The sequence below is a fragment of the Vulpes vulpes genome, chromosome 7, assembly GCF_048418805.1.
Source record: "Vulpes vulpes isolate BD-2025 chromosome 7, VulVul3, whole genome shotgun sequence".
NCBI lineage: Eukaryota > Metazoa > Chordata > Mammalia > Carnivora > Canidae > Vulpes > Vulpes vulpes.
The window spans coordinates 73122555-73149340 of record NC_132786.1 but is presented as its reverse complement, the minus strand read 5'-3'; the positions used below and the strand labels follow the sequence as shown (position 1 = coordinate 73149340).

The 26786-nt window shown below is 43.5% G+C and overlaps 2 protein-coding genes across 4 annotated transcripts; both read left to right on the top strand.

Annotated features, from left to right (window-relative positions):
* The first annotated feature begins 860 nt into the window (after positions 1–860).
* Positions 861–24383, top strand: GARIN1A (golgi associated RAB2 interactor 1A). 3 transcript variants are annotated; one of them, XM_072764108.1, is made up of 5 exons: positions 861–882; positions 16242–16426; positions 17375–17624; positions 19608–19726; positions 24018–24383. In XM_072764108.1, exons 2-5 carry the CDS (start codon positions 16263–16265, stop codon positions 24211–24213), a joined length of 729 nt encoding a protein of 242 aa, XP_072620209.1. In that variant the 5' UTR covers positions 861–882; positions 16242–16262; the 3' UTR covers positions 24214–24383. The 3 variants fall into 3 exon arrangements, with proteins under 3 accessions (XP_072620209.1, XP_025866572.1, XP_072620208.1); XM_026010787.2 differs by lacking the exon at positions 861–882 and adding an exon at positions 1197–1334; XM_072764107.1 differs by lacking the exon at positions 861–882 and adding an exon at positions 2337–2475.
* HILPDA (hypoxia inducible lipid droplet associated) lies at positions 2231–3086 on the top strand. Its single transcript, XM_026010788.2, is given in 2 exon segments — positions 2231–2381; positions 2384–3086. Coding segments are annotated over 2 exon segments (189 nt in total). The 3' UTR covers positions 2422–3086.
* Positions 24384–26786: the final 2403 nt, after the last annotated feature.

Here is a 26786-nt window from a genome sequence, read left to right as displayed (position 1 = left end):
ACATGGGACGGCCAGTCCCACAGCTCTGTGGCCCTGCTTAGGGTCACCTTCCCCCCGCGCTGTGGCCAAACTGCCATCCCCAGGAGGAAAGCCGTGAAACCACTGACAGCCCTCCAGTGTGGAGGCTCTTCAGGGGCCTTCCCGGCGTCTCCCTAGGACTCTTATTTTCTGAGATCTGCTCTCCCGGCAGAAGGTCTACATTTCTCCGGTTTCCTGGGGGGTGGAGAGGTGCTTTGTAAGGTTTCTCAGCCCGCAGATCTGGGGATGAGGCTGATTGTCACCTCCTAGCTCTTTGTTTCAATCTGAAAGTATCTTTAAAAAATTATCTAGTGGGGGTTCCTGGGTGGCGCAGTACATTGTGTGTCTGCCTTAGGCTCAGGCCCATGATCCCAGGGTCCCTGGCATCTGGCTCCCTGGTCCCTGCCCAGGGGGCGTCTGCCTCTCCCCCAGCTCATGCTCTCTCTTCTCTCTCTCAAATAAATAAAGTCTTTAAAAACTGAGGCCCAGTGAATACAAAGTGACTTGTCCGTGTGCATTCAGGCACAGACGCCAGGGCCAGCTGAGTATTTCACATTTTCTCACATATGACAGACATTCCTGGAGAGCGGAACTTAATACGTTGTAAAGGGGCCTCTCATCATTCCAGTGGTATCGACGGTAAACTAAATGTCAGGGTTTGGAATGGCTGAGGAATCCCAGTTCTCCTAGAAAGTGAAAGTCAGCTCTACAGTCGCTGGAATTTAAATACTAGGAGTGGGGGTAGGGGTGGGACCTGTTGCCTTCCGGCGATCTGTGCTTCGTCGAGTGTCTGGGGAAGCGCCCGTCTCACCCGTCCTCCCCGCCCCGCCCCGCCCCGCGGGCCTCTGGATCTGGGCACTCCAGGTACGTCTTCCCGTCCACCTGGTACGGGCGTAAATGGGCTGATTCCCTCCGGCTTCCTGCAGCAGGAAAAAGGCAGTCTGAGTTCACACGCACGCAGTCCCACTGCCGACCTCAGGGACTCACAGACCCCAGGCGGACGCTTTCCCAAACAGGTCGGACGGGAAGCGCTGCGCGCGGGCCCGGGGCGGGGGCGGGGGCGGGGCCACGGACGTGCGTCGGGGCCAGTGCGTGCGGCCCCAGTGCGCGTGCGCGGGCTCGGGGCGGGGCCGCGGCTATAAGTGGGCGGCGTGGGCAGCCTAGCTCAGCTTCGCGCCTGCGGCTGCGCCTTTGCGTCGGGGAGTCGTCTGGGCTGCGCGCTGCGCTTTGGCGCTCTCGGGACGTGACTTGCCTGCGGACTCCTGCGAGACCCGCTGTCTGGGCGAGCGGGCCGCTCCTGGCCGTTCCTCCTGGAGGTGAGCGGCCCTGTGGGCTTCCCCGGCTTTCCGCCCCGCGCCCCCCGCTGGACTCGTCCTCCCTCCGCCTCCACCTGGGTGCGGAGTCAGCCGCTCCGGCCTTGGCTTCAGAGATGGCCTTGCGTTCCATGTGTCTCTCTTCGTGCTCTCTAGCGCCGGGTTAGGCGTCCCCGTCCGGCCCTGGTCCCACAGCACCCTTGTTAGCACTTGGCGTGTTGTGTGGGTGCTCGCCGCCTAATTTCTTGCCTAAATTGTAGGGCCCTTCAGGGCAGGGTTCATGACTACCGGGCCCGTGCGGTACCTTCCAGGGTGCCTAACACGTTGTAGGTATCCAGGGTGTGTTTGTTGAATAAGTGAACTTGATAGATGTGACTGTCTTGTAATTATTTTGGCTTTACCAAAAAGTTGATGATTAACTGGAACCTGACTGAGGTGTGAGGAGAACCTCTAGGCAGATTGCTTTCTCCTATCCTTACCTCGCCCCCCCAAAAAAAAACACACAAAAAGACTCCTTTCAGGAAGATTTTTGGTCCCTGGACTGTGGCATAGGGGTGTGCATTGCACCTGGCAGGAGAAATAAAAGGTTTTACTTTAGGAGAAGTAAAAGTTTTAAGGAGTGCTCTTGAATTAGTCCAAGAAGCAAGGCTAGCTCTGCAGCCATGGAGTCTACAGCAGAACTATGCTTGGAGAGTCTGTTGCAAAGAACATCTACTGGTCCCTGTCTCTTTGACGGGCTGAGCCTCACCCTTAGCTCCACAGGAAGACAGAGGTCAGGACTAGATACATGCATATCCCAAAAGGCTGTCGATTAATCTCACCTCTCTTTCCTCAGTATTCAGAGGCCTTCAAGAAGTGACAGCTCTACCGCTCTACAGAGAAGTGGAGTCCTTTCAGCCATGAAGCCTATGTTGAACCTCTATCTCCTAGGTGTGGTGCTGACCCTGCTCTCCATCTTCGTTAGACTGATGGAGTCCTTGGGAGGCATATTGGAGAGCCCATTGCTGGGGAGCTCTTGGACCACCAGAGGTCATCCAGCCAGTGCAGAGCCCCCAAGGGCATTCCAGACCATCCATCCAGAGAGGTGTGATAAAACCTCCCTCCACCAGCTATAACCTTGGACCACTGGCTTAAACAAATCCAGGCAGGTGTCCAGTTCCTGGGCAGGCAAGCTCAGAACATCAGTGTTACCAGAACAAACTGTTACCAGGCCCTTGAAGGGCTTCTCCATCTGGATGCTCCTTGCCCTGGAAAAAGAGCCTGTCTAATATACCGGTGTGAGTGGGTTGCCTATAACTGCGATAGAATGATGTCACTGCTCTCCCCAGGGTCTGCTGTATACGTTCTGGTGTCCTTTGCACCATGGCTCTGATGTCTCTTAGGGGCTTGTGCTTCATGTTCAGCTGTTGGGAGATGGGGTTATTTTCATCCCTGCTTTGTTAGCTTTTTCCAAGAGTTCCTTTGGGTTTGGGTGTTATGGTCAGTTTATGTGGTGTTCAGCTTCTCTTCCATGAGACCTTGTCTGTGTGTGGACAGCAGTTGAAGTGGTAGAGTTGGCATAGGAGGGGGATGATGAAATAGTCAGTGTCCACCTCTCATTGTTTCATATGGTAAAGTCCTTTCTCTAACAAACCATGTATGCATGTATATTGGTCTGAAGGGGGCAGTGGGATGACAAAGCCTGCTCAAGAATGGCATTATGGCCACCATGTGGCTTAAATTAATCTTTCTAATGAAATAAAAGTTGAATATATATTTCTATGTGTCATGTTGACTTCTGCCCTTGAAGTTAATGGTAAGGAAGGGTCTTCATTCCTAGATTTGGGGTTTGACATCTTAAAAACTCCGGAGGAGGGATCCCTGGGTGGCACAGTGGTTTGGTGCCTGCCTTTGGCCCAGGGCGTGATCCTGGAGACCCGGGATCGAATCCCACGTCAGGCTCCCGGTGCATGGAGCCTGCTTCTCCCTCTGCCTGTGTCTCTGCCTCTCTCTCTCTCTCTCTCTCTCTGTGACTATCATAAAAAAAAAAAAAAAAAAAAAAACTCCGGAGGAGAAAAGTACTTAGAATACTTTGCTTAAAACATAATGTAGGGGTGCCTGGGTGGCTCAGTGGTTGAGCGTCTGCCTTATGCTCAGATCATGATCCCAGGGTTCTGGGATCGAGTCCCACATCGGGCTCCCTGCAGGTACCTGCTTCTTTCTCTGCCTGTGTCTTTGCCTCTCTCTCTGTGTCTCATGAATAAATAAAATCTAAAAAATAAAAAAATTTTAAATTAAAAAGCATCTCGGGGTTGTGAGTTCAAGGCCCTCATTGAGCTCCACACTGAGCATAGAACCTACTTAAGAAAACCATAAAACAATGTAAATAGACCTGAATTCAGAGGCAAGGGCAGTTGGGTCTGCCCTGTATCAACCAGCTTTCTGAGCCTAGACCAAGAGTATTCTAGTCTTCTCTTGATTCTCCATTTCTTTCTTTCTTTCTTTCTTTCTTTCTTTCTTTCTTTCTTTCTTTCTTTATTTTTTTTGATTCTCCATTTCTAAAGAAAAATGATTTCTTCTAGCACCCTCACCTTCAGTCTCTGGGGGAAAGAGGACTATCAGTCCAGTAGGCTTTGTATTTTTCTTCCTGTGCTGCTGTTATCCATAGGAATAAGGGCTCAATTTTGATCTCTAGGTCAGCTGGTTAAACGTCCACACTTCACAGACAATTGTTTCTGCTCACTCCTGGATCTATACAGCTTGGTCTTTACACAGAAATGGAGGGATTTGGGTGGGGTTCTTTTCTTGCCCATATCCACTATATCTGCTGCTCCATGTTCAAGTGCATTCATTCATTCCTCTGCCCATGGTAATATATCCATTCACACTCTCTTGACATTTGTCATTTCATGTATGGTGAGTTTGATTTACTTTTGCCAAAGAGTAAGAAAGGAGTATGGTGCCTCTGCTAACCCACTTTTGCTTCCTGAGTCGTTCTTGAGCTTAAATGCCACTACTCCAGAAGCCAGTGGTTTGGGCATCACTTCTGTTTATTGCACTATGGTAGTCATTAGTGCTGTTTAGCAAGAATTTCCAGCTTCCCACCCATGGGCACATGGTACCGTCCGCCTCCATGATCCTTAGTGGATAGCTGGGGTTATGTGGCTCACCTCTCAGTAGCAGAGTACAAATAAAAAATATAGCTGACTTTTTTTTTTTTTTTTTTTTTTGGTCTCGGATTTCAGGCACTGACACGTGCCAGTAGCTATCCTAAACATGTTAAATTTGATATATTTTCTCATTCTCATACCTTCAACTCATTTGGGGTGTTTTTAAGTGGGAGAGCTGCCCATGAAAGTCGCTTCCCTAAGCAGTTTAATTGAAATGGTTTATAGGGTGCCACAACCTTTGTGAAGTCTTCACTCTATGACAATCTACTTGGAGATTTTAACAACAGATGTGATGGCCATACCCTGTTTTGATCTTTCCCATGAATAGGGTGACTTGCTGTCTCTGTTTGCCTGGCAGAGGGATTTTTCTGGGATGCAGTACTTTAAGGGCTAAAACTAGGACAGGTCTGGGTAAACCAAGATAGCCCATCAGTCATCCTGCCAAGTTGAGTTTGAAATAGCATTTGTCATTGTAAACATTTCTCAGTTTTATCTGTTAACTGTTAGGGATGAGAAATAGTTGTTTCTGTGAACCCTGCAAGCCCTCTGATTTCTGTAATCTCTTTACAGCCCTTCTATCTACTTGCAGGCTGGCCAGTTCAGTTCTTGTCTGAGCTAATCTTGTGCTTTGTCAGTGGTAACCAATAGTACCCAATTCAGGCTGCTAAAATATGGTTCTCGACTTTCCCGTACTTCTTAGATTAGATCAGGTATGTCTTCTCAGTTACTGCAGGCAACAGTTTTACCAATACTTTGCTACTGTATAACATGAGTTGCTGGCTTTCCAACTTTCAATAAGATCACTTTGCTGCCCTCCAAGTAAGTAAATATCACACATACTAAAGTTTGTTGTTTCAAATATGCAACACGCCCTTCTATAGTCCTGTCTCCTTTATCAGTCGAGGGCACGATAGGTTAGGTTAGGTTAGGTTATGCTGCAGCAACAACTCTGAATTCTCAGTAGCATAAAGCAGAACAGTTGCCTAAGGCTGTGTTCCCAGGAAGCAGAATTGGGGCCTAATCAGAAACTATTCCCTTTCCCTGGGGTAAGGGACCTTCACTGCTTCTGCTCAGTGGCACATCATGATCACTAGGCTGCTCTGTTTCCTATTCCTCCTCTTCTCCCTTAGTGCATTCATCTTGTCCCTGTTCCACCAATATTTATTAAATGTAAGGGGGCTTATCTTTTTAATTTATAGGTCTCCATCTCAAGCCACATCAGAAACTGGTGTAGAGATTATTGTGCATCACTCAGAGATTCTTGAATTTGAACTTGATGGTGTAGCTGAAGGGAATTACTGGGTTGTCTTCTTTGGGGAGGTATAGTGAATGTATATCACCTACAGGAGGGATAGTGCGCTGAATGATTATTGACCAGAAGAGTCATTAGTGGTTGTCATTAACGGTCTTCAGATAACTTCTGCCCTTGCCTTTCAAGCATATGATAGAAGTGCACTTCGGGACACCTTTCTGGTTGGACAAGGCCATGAATTCGTTTTGGCCGATGAGTTGTGAGTAGAAGTGACTTGTGTCAATTCTAGATCAGAACACTTAACCACTGGTTCAAAAACCTTAACCTTTCCTCATCCACTACAGTAACCAGCAGTGGTCCAAATGAAACTGCTCCATTAACGTAGGTCCTGGAGTGAGGATACCACATGGAGAGGAGCCCTTTAGGATACCTGATGAACATGTAGTGTAAATAAAAAATAAACCTCTATTGTGTTAAGCTACTGCAGCATAACTTGGCCTATCCCAACTGATAAACTGCCTTCAGCACCTGCTGGCTATTGCGCATAGACTAAGATTTCATTACTACCTACCTCCAATAACATGCATAAACAGTAGCAGAGCGGGGGGAAGAAACATGTAAACCAATAATGTTTCACGGTTCTATGATAGGAACATATATGGGACGTGAGTACATAAAGTTACCTACTGGCCGGAGGCAGATATTAAAAGAAAAAGCTTTTAGAGCATCTGAATTTTAAGAAATGAATAGGTAGCCACGTTTAGAAACTTTTCCTTCTAGAGGGAACTGTGGGCAAGGACAGGAGGGGAGCCTAAGCACAGCATATTTAGAAAGTTGGAAGTAGAAATCCTTATTAGCTTGAGGCCTTAGCTCTAGTGCCATCTACTGGAGTCTAAGGAAGAAGGAAACAGTAACTATAGGCTGTGTAATGCTTTCCAGATTTAAGGACTCTGCCTCTAAAGTTAATGATAGATACCAGAATATTAAGGCTGGAAGATAGGCTCTAGTCTAACACTGCCCAATAAATATATAATGCAAGCTACACACTTAATTTAAATTTTTCTAGTGGTTACACAAAAAAGAAACAAAAATATATTTTAAACACATTTAACCTAATATACTAAAAATACTATCTCTGCATGTAATCAACCTAAGAAGTTATTTATGAGATCAATATTTTACTTTTTTTTGGTACTAAGTATGTATTTGTATTGGTATTTTACACTTAGAACATACCTCATTCGGGATGCCTAGGTGGCTCATGGTTGAGCAGCTGCCTTTGGTTCAGGACATGATCTCAGAGTCCCAGGAACAAGTCCCAGGATTGAGTCCCACATCAAGCCTACTTCTTCCTCTGCCTATGTCTCTGCCTCTCTCTGTGTGTCTCTCATAAATAAAGTCTTTAAAAAAAAAAAAAAACATCTCATTTGGATTAACCACATCTCAGGTGCTCAGTAGTCACATGTGGCTAGTGGCCACTGTATTGCACACATAGATCTTTTCATTTTACTACAGAGGAAACAGAAGAAAGGTAAGTAACTTAGATAATATCATTGAATTAATGGGTGCTTGATTGCTAGTCTGCAGCTCTTTTTTCTACAACGTGATTTTTTTTTTCAAGGACCCCTTCAAAAGGCAGGATAGCAAAATAGTTCAATAATGTGCTTTTTCACCACCAGGTTATTCTTGTGTGGACACGTGAGATTTTTTTCTTAAGAAAACCTATTGTAACAAATCAAAATTATGAAATGATTGTGACTTACAATATTTACACCCTGATTTGCCCATAGACCATCAAATCCCTTGATATTTTCCAAATATTTTTTCTTTTTAAAAAGATTTTATTTATTTGAGAGGGAGAGCATGAGAGAGCATGAGTAGGGGCAAGTGCAGAAGGGCAGAAGGAGAGGGAGAAGCAGACTCCCCTCCCAGCAGAGAGCCCAAATGGGGCTAGATCCCAGGACCCTGAGATCATGACCTGACCTGAAGGTGGATGCTTAACCAACTGAGCAACCCAGGTGCTCCTCCAAATATTTTTCTTTCATTAATTTCATTGGCTTCTAATTTCATTGATTATGGTCAGGGAACATACCCCATATTACTGAGACTTGTTTTATGGCTCAGCGCATGGTGTATCTTGGTGAATATTCCATGTGCATTTGAAAAGAAAGTGGATTCTATGGATTCTGAGTGAGTGTTCTGTGTTTTACAGAAAGTGTACAAAATATTTCTTATAGAAAATATACAAAATACAAAATTTTAATAAAAATTATATAGAGGGGGGTACCTGGGTGTCTCAGTTGCTTGAGCATCCAACTCTTGATTTTGGCTTAGGTCATGAACTCAGGATCATGAGATGGAGCCCTGCATTGGGCTCTGTGCTGAGGAGCCTGCTTAAGATTCACTCTCTCTCCCTCTGCTCCTTTACCTCCAGCTGGAGCGTGCGCTCACTATAAATAAATGATAGATAGATAGATAGATAGATAGATAGATAGATAGATAGATGATAGATAGATAGGGACACCTGGGTGGCTCAGCAGTTGAACGTCTGCCTTCTGCTTAGAGCGCGATTCTGGGATCTGGGATCGAGTCCCACATCGGGCTCCTTGCACGGGGCCTGCTTCTCCCTCTGCCTGTGTCTCTGACTTTCTCTCTGTGTGTCTCTCATGAATAAATACATTGTTAAAAATTTTACATAAAGTTAGTTGATAGTTCTTCAAGTCTTCTGTACCCTTATTGATTTCCTATTTACTTGTTCTGTGAATTTCTGAGAAAGAAATGATGAGACATCCAGCTCTAAATATCTATTTGTCTATTTCTCTTTTTAGTTTCATCAGATTTTACTTCATGTTTTTTGAAACTCTGTTATTGGCTACATATACATTTAGGATTGTTATGTCTTCTTAAATTGACCCTCTTATCTTTTACAAATGTCTCTCTTTGGGGGATACAAACCATAAGAGATTCTTAATCATAGGAAACAAACTGAAGGTTGCTGGAGTGGAGGAAGGGGGGATCAGGAAACTGAGTGACAAGCATTAAAGAAATTATGTGATGTAATGAGCACTGGATGTTATATACAACTGTTGAATCACTGACCTCTACCGCTGAAACTAATAATATACTATATGCTAATTAATTGAATTTAAATTTTTAAAATGTCCCTCTGGGGTGCCTGGGTGGCTCAGTTGGTTAAGTGTCTGACTCTTGATTTCGGCTCTGGTCATGATCTCAGAGTCATGGGATCAAGCCCCATGTAAACCTCTGAGCTTGACATGGAGACTGCTTGAGATTCTCTCTCTCCTTCTACCCCTCCCCCCGCTTGCATGTGCACTCTCTCTCTCAAAATAAATAAAATCTTTAGAAAAAAATGTCCCTCTTTATCACTTGTATTATTCCTTGTCCTGAAGTCTTCTTTGTATGATATTAATATAGCCACTCTAGCTGACTTATGATTAGTGGCTGCAAAGTTTATCTTACTCTGTCCCTTTAACTTATGTGTCTTTATATATTGTGATTTCTTGTAGATAAGCATATAGTTGTGCCTTTCTTTCTTTTTTTAAGATTCTGTTTATTTATTCATGAGAAACACAGAGAGAGAGGCAGAGACATAGGCAGAGGGAGAAGCAGGCTCCATGCAGGGAGCCCGATGTAGGACTCGATCCCGGGACTCCAGGATCATGCCCTGAGCGGAAGGCAGGCGCTAAACCGCTGAGCCACCCAGGCTTCCCTGTGCCTTTCTTTTTATACAGACTGGCAATATCTCATTTTTAATTGGAATGTTTAGACCATTTACATTTAGTGTAATTATGAATAAGATTGGGTTGTTTAAATGTTCTAACTTGTTATTTTCTGTTTCCCATTTGTTTTTTGTTCCATTTTTCCTTTTTTCTTACCTTCTTCTGGATTAATTGTGAGTTTTTCAATGTTCTGTTTTATCTTTACTATTGATTTATTAGCTATACATCTATTTAATTTTTTAATGGTTCCTCTATTCTAGGATTTACAGTAGACATCTTCTAACTTATTACAGTCTAACTTCAAATAGTATTTTACCACCTCATGTATAATGTCAGAACCACGCAATACTACACCTTTATTTTCCCCTCTCATCCTCAGTGTCATTCTTGGTTTGTTTGTTTGTTTGTTTAAGATTTTATTTATTTGAGAGAGAGAGTGAGCGAGCGAGAGAGCATGAGCTGGGGGAGGGGTGGGGCTCCCTGGAAGACTCCCTGCTGAGCAAGGAGCCCAATGCAGGGCTTGATCTCAGGACCCCAAGATCATGACCCAAGCTGAAGGCAGATGCTTAACTGACGGAGCCACCCAGGCACTCCCTCTGTGCCATCTTGTCATATATTTTACTTCTACATATGTTCTACATGTAATGTTACATATTACATTGTTATAATTTTTAGTCAATTGTTAAAGAACTTTAAAATTTGTGTGTATATATATTTAAAATTTTTTATTAATGTAAAAATTGTTACCCTAGTAATTACTTACTCTTTGTGTAGATGTAGGTTTATAATTTTTACTATATTTGGAAATCTTCCAGCCCTTATTTCTTCAAATACATATCTTTAACTCAGGAAGTAAACAGTTATGTCCAATACAGCCCTGACCACATGTCTACAACTCTGAACAGACTACTTATAGAGCTAGTAATGATTCTTCCAATATATAATGTACCTTGTACATAGTTGCTTCTCAGCAAATATTTGTAGAACCATATGTAGGAAGTTTCTTTAACACTTTTTATTTTAAAATTTATTTAAAAGAAATCCATGAGGACACCTGGGTGGCTCAGGGTTTTAGTGCCTGCCTTGGGCCCAGGGCATGATCCCAGAGTCCTGGGATCAAGTGTCACATCAGACTCCCTGCATGGAGCCTACTTCTCCTTCTACCAATGTCTCTGCCTCTCTCTGTGTGTCTCTGTCTCTCATGAATAAATAAATAAAATATTTTTTAAAAAGAAATACTTGGGATCCCTGGGTGGCGCAGCGGTTTGGCGCCTGCCTTTGGCCCGGGGCGCGATCCTGGAGACCCGGGATCAATCCCACGTCGGGCTCCCGGTGCATGGAGCCTGCTTCTCCCTCTGCCTGTCTCTGCCTCTCTCTCTCTGTGTGTGTGACTATCATGAATAAATAAATAAAATCTTAAAAAAAAATTAAAAAAATAAAAAGAAATACTTGTTCATGGTAAATAATTCAAATAGTAAAAAAAATGTATACGGTGAAAAATAAGTCCTTTTTTGCATCACCATTACCAAATGCCCTATGCCTCCTAAGCCAATGACGTTTTTATCTTCCCAGAATTTTTCTGGGCATGTTCAAGCATGCATGAGTATGTATCCTTTTGTTAAATACCTTTGATCCAAGTGATAGCATTTTATATATACTGTTCTTCATCTTTTTTCTAACTTTGTAGGTCTCAGTAATCATTCCATGGCCAACCTATGCAACTGACAAACAAGTATAGTTCTGACATGAATATTGGCTGGTTTTTTTCACTTATATTAATAAGGTGAAAATGAAGTAACCAAGTTGTATGTTGGAACTTTACATGTTCACCAATGACTTAAGCAACATATTTCCTAAATCAGATAACAGCTTTCATATACTGGAAGACTCCTCAGAGTTATTTTGTGGCTACAATGTAACAGCTACAGACACACTTTAAGTTTAATTTCCATCATTAACACTTTCCTTTGGATAGCCAACAAAATAATAAATCAAGGCTTGATTAGTAGCATTTACTGGTTTCTTTCTCTTTTTCTTTTTAAGTTTTTATCTATTTATTCATGAGAGACAGAGGGAGAGGCAGAGGGAGAAGCAGGCTCCCCACGGAGCAGGGAGCCTAATGCAGACTCAATCCCAGGACTTCGGGATAACCACCTGAGCCGAGGCAGACGCTTAACCAACTAAGTCACCCCAGTGCCCTGAATTTACTGGTTTCTGTGGTGTAAATAACTCTCAACATGGTGATTTGAAGGCAGTGACCAACAGGAGGTTCCTTGAACACACATGGAGAAGAGATAGGCAGTAGTAGCACACCATTATAGAGTATTTTTACCACGGAGGTACAATAGATATAAATAACCTCTGGAGAGTAGTAAAATAATTAAGAATAATTCAGAAGGTGAGTTTGGGCCATTACCTTTGTGTTTGTATGATTTGTTTAAGTGTAAGCTTATATAATTAATTTTTTAATAATGGCTGTGTTTAATAACTGTCAAAATCCTGAAAATTTAAGTTTTAATGATCTCTGTTTTGCACTGGCTCGAGCATACTACTATGCCACACTTTCTCATTTGCCTACTGTTTCCAAATAAATAAGCCTCTTTGCTTTGTGAACAACCTGGTGTTTAAATATATATATATTAAATAAATATATATTTTAAAATTATAATATTTTATTATAAATTAAAATATTAAATTAAATTAAAATATTATAAATATTAAATTAAAATATAAATATTTTATTATAAAATTATAATATTTTATTATATTATAAAATTATAATATTATATTTATATTAAATAAATATATAATAAATAAATATATTATATATATATATATAATCATTTTATCCCATGAAATGGGGTAGGAGAGATGGGGGTGAATTGCTTGCCTCTGTCCTAAGCTTCTCTGGCAAGGTGAGGGCCTAACTTTAGGTGATCAGTTCACTCACAGAAAGTTTTTGCGAGGGCCTTCACTGTCGGGGGAGAGGATTGAGGGCTGTGGGTTTCCTGGGAGCCTGTCTTGCTGTTCTGGCCAGCTCACTGCTGTCTTGGCATAACCATAGTGCAGTCATTTTCCTCATGTATACAGAGAGAATGAGTGAAAAATGGAATAAGACTACATGACTGCCAGTGTGTAGTGTGAAGGAAAGGGGAGATAAAAGGCCCTGCTCACCCCCAATCTTTCCTTGACTTCCCTGTTTGTTACCTATCACATTCCTTGATGTCATGCCTGCCATTGTGAGCCGACAGGCCCTCCCTGGCCTGGTGGACAGCCTGTAAGTCAGGAGGGGAAGTGGAGCTGTGGAGGTGGGGGGAGCAGTGGTCACACCAACATCTTGAAATTGGGCTGGGTCTGCGTGGAGCCCCAGAGATGTTCCCCAGCCCATTCTTCCCAAGAACCAATGAGTAAAATTAGGGGCCTCCCACCTGAGGTCAGGGAACCAGGCCCTGGAGTGGAACTTGGGGTGGAAGATGGCCTTCTTTGTCAACTGATTCATTCTCCAGAATTCAACTTGTTCTCTGACTCAGTGGTGTTTGAAAGCAACTTTATCCAGGTACCCATGTGCAGCTCAGAGCCCAATCTCTTTCCCTTTCCAAAACTTGTTTCTGAAAGTTGGTCCAAAGGAACTGTGGCCTTGGAAAACCCTGGGGAGGAGAAGGAAGCCGCTATGGCTAGAGACCACTAGAGGGTCTGGATCCCAAATTCAGCTCAGTTTATGCCTACAACATCATGGGGCTCCCCGCAAGTCATAGGCTTTCAGGAAATAGAATTATACCCTGCAAAAGTGTACATTAGAGCTCAGTCTCCAAGCAGGGTCCATACGCACCCTCTCAGAATGTCTGCTCTGAAATCCAACTTCCTCTCTCTGGGATGGTTTGGAAATAGCCTTGTTGGAGAGCCAAGCCCCTAGAATTGGCCTTGCCCAAATTCTAAATCTCCTAAAGGATAGTGATATGGCCAATGGAAGTGACCATTTGGGCCTGGGAAGCATGGGGCCATTGAGAGTATGGGGTGGTCATTTTAGCTTTTGGCACATGGCACATGGTGGAACATGTGACTCTTGGTCTTGGGGTCGTGAGTTCAAGCCCCACATTGAGGGTAAATTTTACTTTTAAAAAATGCATTACATCTCACTGAGGGGCTGCCCGCCTCCCTCTAGAGATCTAGTTGGGACCTGCACACCTGTGTTGCTTTGCAGGTGTGGCATAACCAGCTCCTCAGTCAGCAAACTGTGTGCTGTGTGGGGGGCAGAAGATGTAAAGAGAGATTAGATAGTGTCCCTGGCCAAGGAGCTTATGAATTTGTCAATTTGGAGGGCACGTTATAAAATGGTAACTGCTAAGAAAGCTCTGTCAGGTGGTTTGGAACTGCTGATCCCTAAAGCATGAGCAGAGAGAGGGGCGCCAGTGTCTAGGGAGTTCAGAGCCCTCTTTGGACTTTGGCAGTTGAAGAAGGCTCCCCCAAAGAGGGGGTTACACCATTCTTTGAGGTATTGCTGAGACTTTGGTAAGTGGAAGAGCAGAGGGAGGACATTCAGGCCAAGGTACTTCGAGGGCCTGGGTAAAGGCAGGAGGCTGGAATGCACAGGGAGGGTCTGCAGTCAGGAATCCCTGTGACGGAGTCATAAAGCAGTGAGGAGTTACAAGAGAGGGTGGAGACAATTTGAGCTTAGCTTGGAGACGCATTCACACAACAGCAAGCTCCTCCCTTACAAAGTCCCCCAGATTTCAGAGAGCCAGTTCATGGCTCCTGGTGCTCCCTGGTTCCTGCACTACACCAGGGGGCTGCACAGTGGGGCCATCAGCTGGCAACCTAGTGGAAGGGGTGCTCCTTCCTAACACAGTCTCGGTGGAGAAGGAAATTCAGACTCAGGATACCAAATTCCAGTCCTTTCTATTTAGGTGTGATATTTTGACAGGAGGTTTACTCTCTTAATATGTTCCCTTTGACCTGATATTAAAATTGTTTAGATTCTCTGGATGGACACGTAACAACTCGGGCAGCAGAAAACTCAGACTGTACTAGGGAGGAGGAAAGCCTGCCTGCTGAAGCTGCCCCATGGGGGAATTAAAAGTTTGAGGGGCGCCTGGGTGGCACAGTCAGTTGAGCGTTGTATTCTTGGTTTCTGCCCTGGTTGTAATCTTTTTTTTTTTTTTTTCATTAAAGATTTTATTTATTTATTCATGAGAAACACAGAGAGAGGAGAAAGAGAGAGAGGCAGAGACACAGGCAGAGGGAGAAGCAGGCTCCATCAGGGAGCCTAATGTGGGACTCGATCCCAGGTCTCCAGGATCATGCCCTGGGCTGAAGGCAGCGCTAAACCGCTGAGCCACCAGGCTGCGTTGTGATCTTGGGGTCGTGGGATCGAGCGCAGCATTGGACTCCATGCTCAGCACAGAGTCTAAGATTCTCTCTCCCTCTCCCTCTGCCCCCCTCACTCATGCTCACTGTATATTAAATAGATTAAATAAATCTTTTTTAAAATGTTTACTTGAAAGGATCCAAGTTACACAGTTAGGTGGCTCTCTTTCTCCCCTCTCCTCAGAATCACCCCTCTGCTATCACCTCTAAGAAGCATCACCCAAGAACATTTACTTAGCACCTACTTTTAATATGTGCAGCCCTGTGTTTTATAATACATATATGACTCTCATTCCACAACATGGGCTCCAAGAAATATTTTTTTCTTCCTTCAAAATAGAAAGGAAAATAGAAATAGAAAAATAGAAATAGAAAATAGAAATAGAAAAAGAAAGTCTTTTTCCTAGAAAAAAAGACTTTTCTAGGAGCACCCTCTTAGTTAGGTTTCCGGGAACTTAAATTTCAGTCCTTCCTGTGGCTTTCCTCTTGTCCCCAGTGAACATGGCTGTGAAATGGTTCTGATGGTCCTACAAAGTCTAGAACATTGGGACTAGGTCCTCTGGTCTTGGGAACATAGGGGTCACCCTTCAAATGTTCCTTACCCTGATCCCTGTGGTTCCTTGGAGGCTTCTCTGCCCACTCTGGACAGTGAGGTGGGGGTGTCTTAGCTGAAATGCTGTGTCCAGTGCCAAGCATCTAGTCTCCCTGTCTTTCCACAGCCTCAGATGCTGCAAGAAAACAGGTTCTTAAGTTTATTCAAGATCCCACAACAACCTGGGCCCTCCCTGATGCTGGGCTGCCTGAGTCTTCCCCATTCAATAGCTCTTACCTCACTCTTCTCCTTTTCTAGAACTTTCTTTACACAGTTTCTGGAATCTCCCTTCCAGATCATTAGAAACCTGGCTGGCTTCTTCTACCCAAGGATGAAGGAGTAAAATGTCGATGTCTCTCAGCTTTTTCTTACTAATGCATCCTTTTAACATTGAATAAATGTTATACCTAATGAGGTTGGGCCAAGCGTGAGGTAGACTCTTGATTTTGGTCAGGTTGTGATCTCAGGGTTGTGGGATCCAGCCCCAAAAGGGCTCCCTGATCAGTGCGGGAGTCTGCTTGTTCCTCCCCTTTCTCCTTTGCACCCCTCCCCATTTCAAATAAATAAATAAATAAAAATATTTAAAGCTAGATAAAACAGAGGACACAAAGAAGGGTAACACAGTTTCCTGTTACCAGTAAACTGATCTGTCTGGGGAAACCCACACAAAGATGGATGCTGATCATGGCCCAGCCATGGGCAAGAAACCCAGGTACTCTAAGCATGTCACCAAGTTGAAGTGCTGCAGCACTTGTATTTGTCCACCCTGTCTTCTGCTTCTCTCTGACCTATGTACCTGGGCCTGATTTCTAGGTCACTAAGCCCGGGAATTGGATGGATGTCTATGAAGGGTCTACCACTGTGATCCTCGGGGTGACCTCCTCGGTGCCCTCCTTGCCACTTCCCAACGTCCTCCTGATGGCCAACGTCACCTGGCCCCGGGGTCAGTTTTCCTCCTGGAGCACGCCTGATTGTGCTCCAGTGGTCACCCTCAGCAGGTAAAGTAAGGCTTGAGGGAGGGGCCAGAAGAGGTGGGATGACCGCATTGTTTTGCAGTTGGATTTTAGATAAAAGAAAGGACAGTGTGTTCATGTATAAACTATGTAGAATTCATTCATTAATTTAACAGATGTTTATTTAGTGTCTGAGTGTACTAGGCACTGTGCTTAGTATAGAGTACTAGTCCCTGTCTCAGCCTGGTCTTTGAGGATCTTGGCTCTTATTTATTTATTTATTTATTTATTTATTTATTTATTTATTTATATTTATTGCTATTGATTTATTTAATATTTATTTATCTCTATATTTATATATTCCTTATATTTTTATTTGTATATTGTCTTTATAGATATATAAATCTATGTATATTTATAGACTTAGAGGGTTCCCCTCCCCCCAAAAGGTGAGGGGTATGAAAATCAGATGGGATTATGGAATGTTAAAATTGAAAAAAAAACCTACTGGATGTATAGAACATTCATTCTTCTTACTCTCAACACAGCTAACTAGGATTTGGGGCAGAGATCTGGAAATGGAGTCAGAACACCTCAGTTGCGGGTCCTACTTATGAAGATCTAAACTTTCGCAGATCAGTTAGCTGTTCTGGCCCTCAGTTTCAACATCTATAAAATGGAATTAATAATATCTTTCTTTCATCAAAGGGTTGTTGTAAGGATTGAATGAGATGTTATGCAACGACTATCAGCCATTATTATTGATGTGGGCAGGTTCTTTAGTGACAAAGGCCCTGGAAGTCAGAGAAGAGTTGTTCTTGGTAATCATTCCCCCTTGTAGGCTTCGAGCTTTCTCCCAGGGGCATCTCCCCCAACCCACTCAAGCAGAGATAGGAGGGAGCCTAATGAGGATGGGCCAAGTGTGAGGTAGGCACCGCATGATTGATTGAACTGGTGAGCTTCTTGCTATGGGAATTTCCTGGTTGTGTCTAGGATTCTCCCCCTGAAGTTTGTGGAGCTACAAATCTGTGACCGGCTCCAACGCATCCTGAGGGTTAGGACTGTGACTGAAAAGATCTACTACCTGAGGCTCCACGAAAAACATCCAGAGGCTGTGTTTCAATTCTGGATCCGCTTGGTGAAAATTCTGCAGAAAGGTCTGTCCATCACCACCAAAGACCCAAGAATCCAATTCACTCACTGCCTGGTGCCCAAAATGTCCAACAGCTCCACTTCAACAACAGTAAGTGGGGCCTCCAGCCAAGACCTACAGCGAGTCGGGGGCACAGGGCACACGGCACCTCAGAGGATGATGGATATTAGAGTCTAGTGTTGTAGGGACCAACTCCATTTTCCACGGCCAATGAGATGCACACCCTGAATTGAGGTCTACAAACATGAAAAGCAAATTCATTTACTTTTCCTAAAAAAGAGCTATAAAGTGCTTAACTCAATTAAAAATTGTTTCATGGGTTTTCCCCTCCCAATATTATAAAGAGATAATACTCACTGAAGAAAATTAGAAAATTATAGAACAATTTCCCCCACTTCTTCCCAACCCCACGCAAATCACTTGGAACATTCTGCATATTTCTTTTTCTTTTTTTTTTTTCTTTTTTTTTTTTTTCATATTTCTTTTTCTTTACAGTCTTCCATTTTATTTATTATTATTCTTCTTTTTTATTGTTTGATTTTTTTATTAGATTTTGGCATTAAAGTTATGCTGTCTTCTTAACATCAACTGAAGAATTTTGCATGTGCTTTCACATCATTGAGTATTTCAAAACTTTGAAAACATTTATTCTTTAAAGGTTAGAGGCTAAAAAAAAAAAAAAGGGATCCCTGGGTGGCGCAGCGGTTTGGCGCCTGCCTTTGGCCCAGGGCGCGATCCTGGAGACCCGGGATCGAATCCCACATCGGGCTCCTGGTGCATGGAGCCTGCTTCTCCCTCTGCCTGTGTCTCTGCCTCTCTCTCTCTCTCTGTGACTATCATAAATAAAAAAAATTAAAAAAAAAAATTTAAAAAAAAATAAATAAAAAAATAAAATAAAATAAAATAAAATAAAGGTTAGAGGCTAGATTGAATTTGCTAAGAGTCCATCTCATCCAGGTTCTATCTATCATCTATCTGTCTATCTATCTATCTATCTATCTATCTATCTATCTATCTATCTACCTATCTTCTCCAAGTTTTTATTTAAATTCCAGTTAGTTGGCATACAGTGTAATACTGGTTTCTACTAATTTCCAGTGTAGAATTTAGTAATGCCTCACACACCTACAGCCCCTGGGGCTCATCACAAGTGTCCTCCTTAATCCCCATCAACCTTTAACCCATCCCCACCCACCCCTCCAGCAACCCTCAATTTGTTGTCTATTGTTAAGAGTCTGTTTCCTGGTTTTGCCTCTTTCTTTCCCTCTACGTTCATTCATTTTGTTTCTTAAACAGTTTTCCATTTTAAATTAATTTTTACTTTATAGATTTGAGGATATTAAATATATAATGTTTCTGAATGTTGCTTTTTTCGACTTAGATTACATCAGAAGCATTTTTCCATTTCTTTTTAAAGCTCTTTATGCACATCATTTGATAATTTCATGCTGTTCAGTAGTTGTATGAATGAATTAAAATTCACTTTGCCATTCTCCTATCATCAGCCACTTCAAATTGTTTTTAACTTTTCATTATTGTAAGTGATGTTAAAACAAGCATTTATGTGTATGGTCCACATTTCTGATTGTTTCTCAGAATAGATTATTAGAAGTAGAATTCAAAGGGTATGAACATTTTTAAGGCTCTTGATATATATGGCCAGATTATTTCCAGGAAGCAAGCTCATGCAGAAGTATACTCTCTGCAATGCCTTCCGACACACAGAAGGCTTTTGCTGGACCTGCTTAGGGAAGAGGCACAGAAAGAACTTGATAGGCTGGATTGCCTAAGACTTTCAGATTTTAGTATCTAAACACGTTCCTCTTGTGGAATTAGGTATCCTATGGCCTCTTAATGTTTGGGAGCAGGAGCCATAGTAGCCCATCAGAGAGAGGAGGTGATCCTGCCATGGCTCAATTGTGGTCTGAGGATTCTGAGGTTTAATGTTTAAGGGACAGTTTCCCAGGTGTAGGCCGGAAGATTCAAGTGAGTTCCTTCAAGGTTCTGGCTTGAGGAGGTCAAGAACTGTCCAAGGGCAGACCTGGTTATCTGACTGTAAATTTCTCCACCCAGCCTGAAAGCAGCCTCCCGTCATCCACTCAGCCCAGCGAAAACTTCATGCTGTTGGCAGCTGAGCAGACCAGTGGCAGTTTCTCGAATATCTCAGGAAGACCCCAGCTCACAGCAGACAGGTGGGGTCCTCCACACCGGTTGCTCCAATATCCCTTCCAATATCCCTTCCCCGCAGCACTGAGCCATGGGTGGTGTCAGTGACACCCTCTGCCAAATTATCTCAGTTCCTTCTTTTTATTCTAGATAATTATGTGAATGACTTCTCCCCTTAGTTTTATTATAAGCCTGTCCTTGAAAACAGGGTTTGTGGCTGATTGGTCTGTATATATCCTAGGCAAATTGTAGTGCTTTCATATAGACAGTGCTCAATAAAAGGAACAAGAGATGAGTAAATTAATTCGAAGAAAGTTAAGCTAATAGAACAGGCTCAAGGAGTTAGATATTCACTATCTCCAGTCCCAGCTCATCAGGATTCCCTGGGTAAGACAGTTCTGAGTTCTCTTTACCTCACTTATCTGTTCTGTAAGATGGACAGAAAGAATAAACAGTAAGCCAAAGTGGAGATGGCTCCAACACCATTTACTAATTTGCTAAGTAATTATATGGGACTCTATGCAACAAGTGATGGAAAACAAAAGCAAAAATATGCAACTAATACATTGAACAATTACTACTTGAAGGGTGTAATCAAAATGTAAATGTATTTTTGTTTCCCCCCTTTTTAAAAATTTTATTTATTCATTCATTAGAGACAGAGAGAGAGAGGCAGAGACACAGGCAAAGGGAGAAGCAGGCTCCACACAGAGATCCCAAAGTGGGACTCGATCCCAGGACTCCAGGATCACACCCTGGGCTGAAGGCGGTGCTAAACAGCTGAGCCACCCAGGCGTCCCATTGCTTTCACTTTATAATTTCTTCAGTGGGAGAAGTTTTCTTCCTGCCCCTAGATAAAAGCTAGTTCTCAATTCTGAAATTAAAATGTCTGGTGCCTGATAATGATCAAAAACTGTGAACTGTTTGCACCTTCCCTCAGCCTGGCCTCATGTTCAGATGGTCCTTTATAGTGGGCACTGGGTTGTCACTCCTCTTGTTCTCTTTCTTAATTTGAAAGCTCACTTTTTCTCTTAGGAGCTTTCTTGGGTTCTTTGAAGTCCCATACCTGATAACCCCTCTCATGCCCCACTGCAACTCTGGTGATGCTCTGACACCTTCCTTTCATCTGGCCACCACCTCTTGGACCCTGACTCTGCCGCCATCCACGCCACCCACACACTAGCGGTCATAGCCCCTTTGCCCTTTAAGGGAGTCCCCTTGGGCAGGACTTGTCATGGCTCCAGGCTGGCTCCCACTCTCTCTTTCTGGTATGGTCCACATTTGACCCTCAGGAAATATCCTCTTAGATTTGACAAACCACTGGACACAGAAGCAACTCCTCTTCACTCTGCCACCTAAGAGACCCTGCCTTCCATCTTTCCCACCCTTCAGATTTCCTGGGTGGGAGCTCTGCCCCTCCCTACTGGGCCTCCCAGGACCTCTGGGGCCATGGCTCAAGGTCCCTGGGTGGTCCCGGGAAGCCCCTCTCTCTCAGATTGAGGGGAAAAGGCAGCAGCTTTAGACAAAGGACTTTCCATGCTACCTTAGCCTCCCTCTGGGGCACCGTCCCAATGCCAATGACGGTCATGCTGGGTTGGTCTCCCAGGTCACTGTGTGCCTTTATGTGTGCTTTCCAGGCTTGTTTTTGGTTTTGTTTTTAATTTCAAGGTAGTTTTGTTGAATTATATAAAATCTTCTTTGGATACTCTATATATATTGGATCATCTTTGCTTATCTAATAGAGCTGTCACTTTCTCTTTTTTTCTTTCTTTAATTTCTGCTTTTGTCCCTTTATTTCTCTTAAGGCATTATCTGCTTTGTATGCTCTTGTATTCTTTCTGGTTTAGGCTTCATTTTGGAAATCTTCATTTCTTTAAAAATGTCTAATTCTTTCTTCAGTTTTATCGCCATGTTTATAAACCTTTTAAATTCTGAGTTGTGTTGTTCTTTCATATATTCTATCACTTTCTTAATTTCTTTCAGCTCATTTTGAAATGCTGGGTTGTGGTTTTCACTTGTTTTGCCGGCTCATCTTTTTAGTGTGCTTTCATTGTCTGTAAGCATTTATTATGCTTCATATACTCTTTTTTTTTTCCTTATATAATTTTGCACAGGGTTTGATTACTCTCCTTTCCTGATGGTTACTTCTGATGTGAAATGATTTTTCTGAACTTTGGCAAACAAGGGTGGGTCAAGCTTTCTGGTCTGGGCTCTAGGTTGTCTTTGTGAAGTGTACTTTCTAGGCCTCCTGGGGCTGTGTTCCTCTTCCTGTCTTTAGCTGATCTCTCTCTTTTCTTTGCTTCCTCAATTTAGACCCCGTTTCCAATGGTTTTTCCTTAGTATGAGGCTGTGTCTTGCAGGAGACAATGTTAGATGGCTTTGAAAGTTCATAAGGCACATACTGCGCCAACCCCTTCCGCCTTTACCACAGCCAGACCCCTTGCACTTCCTCCCAGTTTCCTCCTTCTCAAACTGTCCTGCTGCACTTCCACTGAGAACCTGTGGGAGGTTAGGAGCTCTCCTGTTTTCAGATACATCAGATGCCCTGTTGCTTCTCTTTGCTCCCTCATATACAGATGTGGACACCAAGTGCATCTTGATGCCCTCTGTAGCTGAAATTGTTTATCACGAGCTTTTTCTCCAGCAGGTCTTTATCTGTGAGCCTGAATAGAAGTAGGAGGTAGTTGACACCCCCCCCCACCGCCCCCAACCATGATAAGTTTGCTTCCGTCAGGTGCCTCAGAGATATTACTGGCTCAGGAGAAATTTTTTTATATTAGTTTTTCAACTTGGGAGTTCTTGGACCATATGCCATTTCAGATCTCAAAAGAGCATAAGAATTTTCAGGAGAGGGATCCCTGGGTGGCGCAGCGGTTTGGCGCCTGCCTTTGGCCCAGGGCGCAATCCTGGAGACCCGGGATCGAATCCCACGTCAGGCTCCCGGTGTATGGAGCCTGCTTCTCCCTCTGCCTATGTCTCTGCCCCTCTCTCTCTCTCTCTGTGTGACTATCATAAATAAATAAAAAAATTAAAAAAAAAAAAAAAGAATTTTCAGGAGAGACTTTCCTTTTGACTCAGAATCCAGGTGGATATAGATGAAGATGTGGCACCAGATGCATTTCCTTCTGGTGCATCCTTTCACAAAGAAGGTGGCTTTGAGAGTTCTGATTTATGCAAATACCTCAGTCAAATCCCTGCCTTGCTTGGGCCCAAGACTTTACCTCCTGTGTCTCATGGCCATGAAAATACCCAGGGTCACTAAGACTGACAAGTCCCTCGGGCACCCCCAGCTTCAGCCCGCACTTTGCCTGTCTTTAATATTTGGCCCCTGGGATTTTTCTTTGCTTTTTGTGGGTTTAACAATGCCTTTAAAATTATGTGATTAGGGGCAGCCCCGGTGGTGCAGTGGTTTGGTGCTGCCTGCAGCCTGGGGTGTGATCCTGGAGACCCGGGATCGAGTCCCACATTGGGCTCCCTGCATGGAGCCTGCTTCTCCCTCTGCCTGTGTCTCTGCCCCTCTCTCTCTGTGTCTTTGAATAAATAAATAAAATCTTTAAAAAAAATTATGTGATTATATTTTATCTAGCATTTCTAGGTGTTTTATACGAAGATTTTTTTAGATTATTCGGCCATTTTGCCAAGTGCTAGCCACATAACTCTAAAATTAGTTTCACTTTAAAAAAAAAAACTCAGTGCACTCCTCTTTGAATAGTTACAGTGTGAGTGATTTTTATTTTTTATTTTTTTGGTGCTTTTTTATGGTCCCCCCCCCCTTTTTTATTTAAAATAAGCGTGTATCTCACTTAGAATCAAAATTTTAAAAAATTTGGCTACACTGTTTTTCTAGACACATTAAGTGGCTGTGACTTTTTTTAAGTTGTTAATGTTTCAGAGAATTGTCTTAAGGTTTTCTTTGGCTTAGGCTGCTGCCTGGCAGTTTATAGTAGGCATCAGGCAGATCCCAGTGGGCTCAGATCTCACCTTTGAGTCTTAACACATTAGGTTCACGACACATAAATGCGACACCTAAGGTTTGGAGGGGTGTCTGTTCCACTCCAGCAGAGCAGGCCTTAGCTTGAGCCTCCCGCCTGCTGGGCTTTCTCTGCTCAAGTCACTCTTGATATATCATACTGTATATGCATGTGTCACTGCCGATCATTGCCACATTCACATCTATGTTCAAGGCACGTGTACAGGAAATAACATAATTTTAAAACAGTTTAAAAAAAATAAAACAGTTTTTAAATTAAATTCCTAACAATGCTTTTTTTTTTTCTTTTATTGCTTCCAACGACCTCAATTTCTGGGCTCCAACAGTAACACCAACGTTGCCATCAAAATAGACAATTTGGACAGCTGTAAGACACCCGCGAGAGTGGTATCTCCAGTCAATTTGAACATACCCATGAGAGCTGCCTTGAGCCACAGTCTCTGGGAACAAGAGAATCCAGATGAACACTTCCTGCAGGCTCCTGTTGCCAGTTCCCTAGGAGAGAACCTTTTAGGACCCTGATACCTGGCCAAAACAGGGTGATCTTCCCTAGCTTCATTCAGTGCACTAGCTACAACCTCCTTTAATGCTGTTTTCCCACTGTGGGCCAAAAGACCATGGGAGAGGTATGATGGTGCTTATAACAAAGTGCTTCTGTACTTCCACCAATAAACCTCCAAGTGAGTTCCTAATTGTTAGAGGTTGTGCTCTGTGGGGCTTCAGGCTGGGGATGGACTTATTAGGAGCAGAATCTCACCCTCTAGGGAGGTAAGTGGGGAAAATGTTCCGTCTGCTAAGTTGAAACCCCAGAGCAGCCAAGCAAAGCCAAAAAATCTAGTCTGGAGGAAAGGGCCAGGGGGAGAAACTCAACTTCCCCTTTCAGAAGGGCAGGGGAATCAGAGGCAGAACTGCTACAAGCCCAAAGTGAAAGAAATCCTGAGAGTGATGCTGACCAACTGGGAGATAACTTTGCATTGCCCCACTAACCTCAAGCAACAAAGTGAGCCTTTACCACCCCAACTGCCATGTTAGTGTATAGCTATGAAGGCTCACCCTGGGCCGTGCAAAGCTTGGTTGCTAATAAAGATGTGGCTTCTGGTAGGGATGATGACGACCACCTGTCACTGGAAGTCCTACTTGTTTTGGTGCTTCCTACCCTGGACCTAATGAAAGCAACCTGGAAGACACAGTAACTGTGTATATCAGGGACAGAGCAGGAGCTTGGGCCAACCTCTGGACCAATGGCAGATATTTACTTGGAAAATATTACCACAAAATTCCAGAAATATTCATCAAGTTCCTGCTAGATGTCAGACACTGAGCTTGATGCTGGGTATATTAGAGAGAAGGAGATGGACAAGCTACCTGCCTTGAGGGAGGATGCAGGAGAGATACTGAGCCCTATTCTGGAGACACAAAAAAGCCATTAAGGTCTACATGGTGGTTAAGCCACTGGCCTGCAAATCAAGGCCAGGGGCACTTCTTTTCTAGAGTTCACATGAGTGGAAATAGAGTGATGGAGGGAAAAAGAACACAGCCATCCTCCCCTTGAGCACACTTGGGTGGGCTGAGTGGTAAATCCTGGCCTGACTGGGTCAGCAAAGACATAAGCTGAGAGGATGCCTAATATTTGTGGGTTTCTTCTTGTCTCCCATAAAAAGAAAAACAAAACAAATTTCCTTCCAGCATATTACAGTGAAGCTGAGCAAGTGCTGATGAGGGACTGAGAGCAGTCTGAGAGCAGAACTTGGAGGCTGATGTAAAGGGTAACCTTGCTTCCCAGCTTATGCCTGTGGTCCTAGTATCACTAGTGACATATCCATGCTGCTCATAAAGTGTCCCTGCATGAAGGGTCAATCACTCCACTGATACAGTGTGTTTTACAAACATTTAGGGGATCTGCACCTTCATTTCTATTGCCTTGGTTTACAACTCCGTCGGCTCTCACCTAGATTACTGTGGTAACCCCAGCTGGTCTCCCAACCTCACCTCATTATAACAATACTAGCTAACTTTTTTTTTTTAGTTTTAGTTTATTATAAAAGATTTTATGTATTTATTCATAAGAGATAAAGAGTGAGAGGCAGAGACACAAGAAGAGGAAGAAGCAGGCTCCATGCAGGGAGCCTGATGTGAGACTTGATTCCAGGACCCTGGGATCATGACCTGAGCCAAAGGCAGACACTCAACCACTGAGCCACCCAGGTGCCCCACTAGCTAACTTCATTAGCAACTGACCATGTGCCAAACCCTATGCCAAGACTTTATAAAGATCACTTAATCCTTACAACTCATTGGGAGGTAGATATTTAAAATATTATTTGTTTGAGAGAGAGAAAGAGAGAGAGAGTACAGCAGGCTCCCTGCTGAGCAGGTAGCCCAACAAGGGGCTCGACCCCAGGCCCCTGGGATCATGACCTGAGCTGAAGGCTGATGGATGCCCAACTGGCTGAGCCACCTAGGTGCCCCAGGAGTAGATACTCTTGTTAACACATTTCACAGAGGGTGAATGTGAGCCACAGAGGGGTTCAAGAATTTGCTTAAGGTCATAGAGGGAGTAAGCAGTGGGGCCAGGATCTGAGCCCAGTCTAACTCCAAAAGCCAATAACTCTGATTTCTTTCCAATCCACTTCCCTTCTATACTTCTAAAGAGCAATCTGTTTGAAACACAAATCTGACTACAGCTTCACCCTTGATAAAAGCCAAACCCTTTGATAGGAAATGACCAGGCGTATTTCTCCAGCCTTTCCACTTCCCCAGAGGCTGCTTCCCTCCCATCTCAAGTTCCCACCATGTTAAACTTAGTGCAGTTTCCTAAATGCACAGTGCATTTACATCCTGCAAGGGTGTGGCATGTCCTTCACTCTGCCCACGTGTCTTTCCTTGTGTTTCTTCCTATTGTTCTCTTGATACTTGACCTTATCAGTGGAGCTCTATGCTCCTATCACATCCTGTGTGTGCCTGTTTATAGCCTTTCTCACACCATTATGGTTGTTTACACGGCCATTTCCTTGGTGGGACTAGGAACTCTTTAAGAACAGATGTCACTTGCTATTAGAGTTCTTTGCCAAGAAAAGGAGCTGACTCTAATTTAA

Bases quoted from the DNA above. Each gene is read 5' to 3' on its own strand.
- GARIN1A (XM_072764108.1), top strand. From the start codon at position 16,263: ATGGATGTCTATGAAGGGTCTACCACTGTGATCCTCGGGGTGACCTCC. The intron at 17,625-19,607 runs GTAAGTGGGGCC...TTCTCCACCCAG, and splicing joins ACAGCTCCACTTCAACAACA to CCTGAAAGCAGCCTCCCGTC. The intron at 19,727-24,017 runs GTGGGGTCCTCC...GGGCTCCAACAG, and splicing joins CCCCAGCTCACAGCAGACAG to TAACACCAACGTTGCCATCA.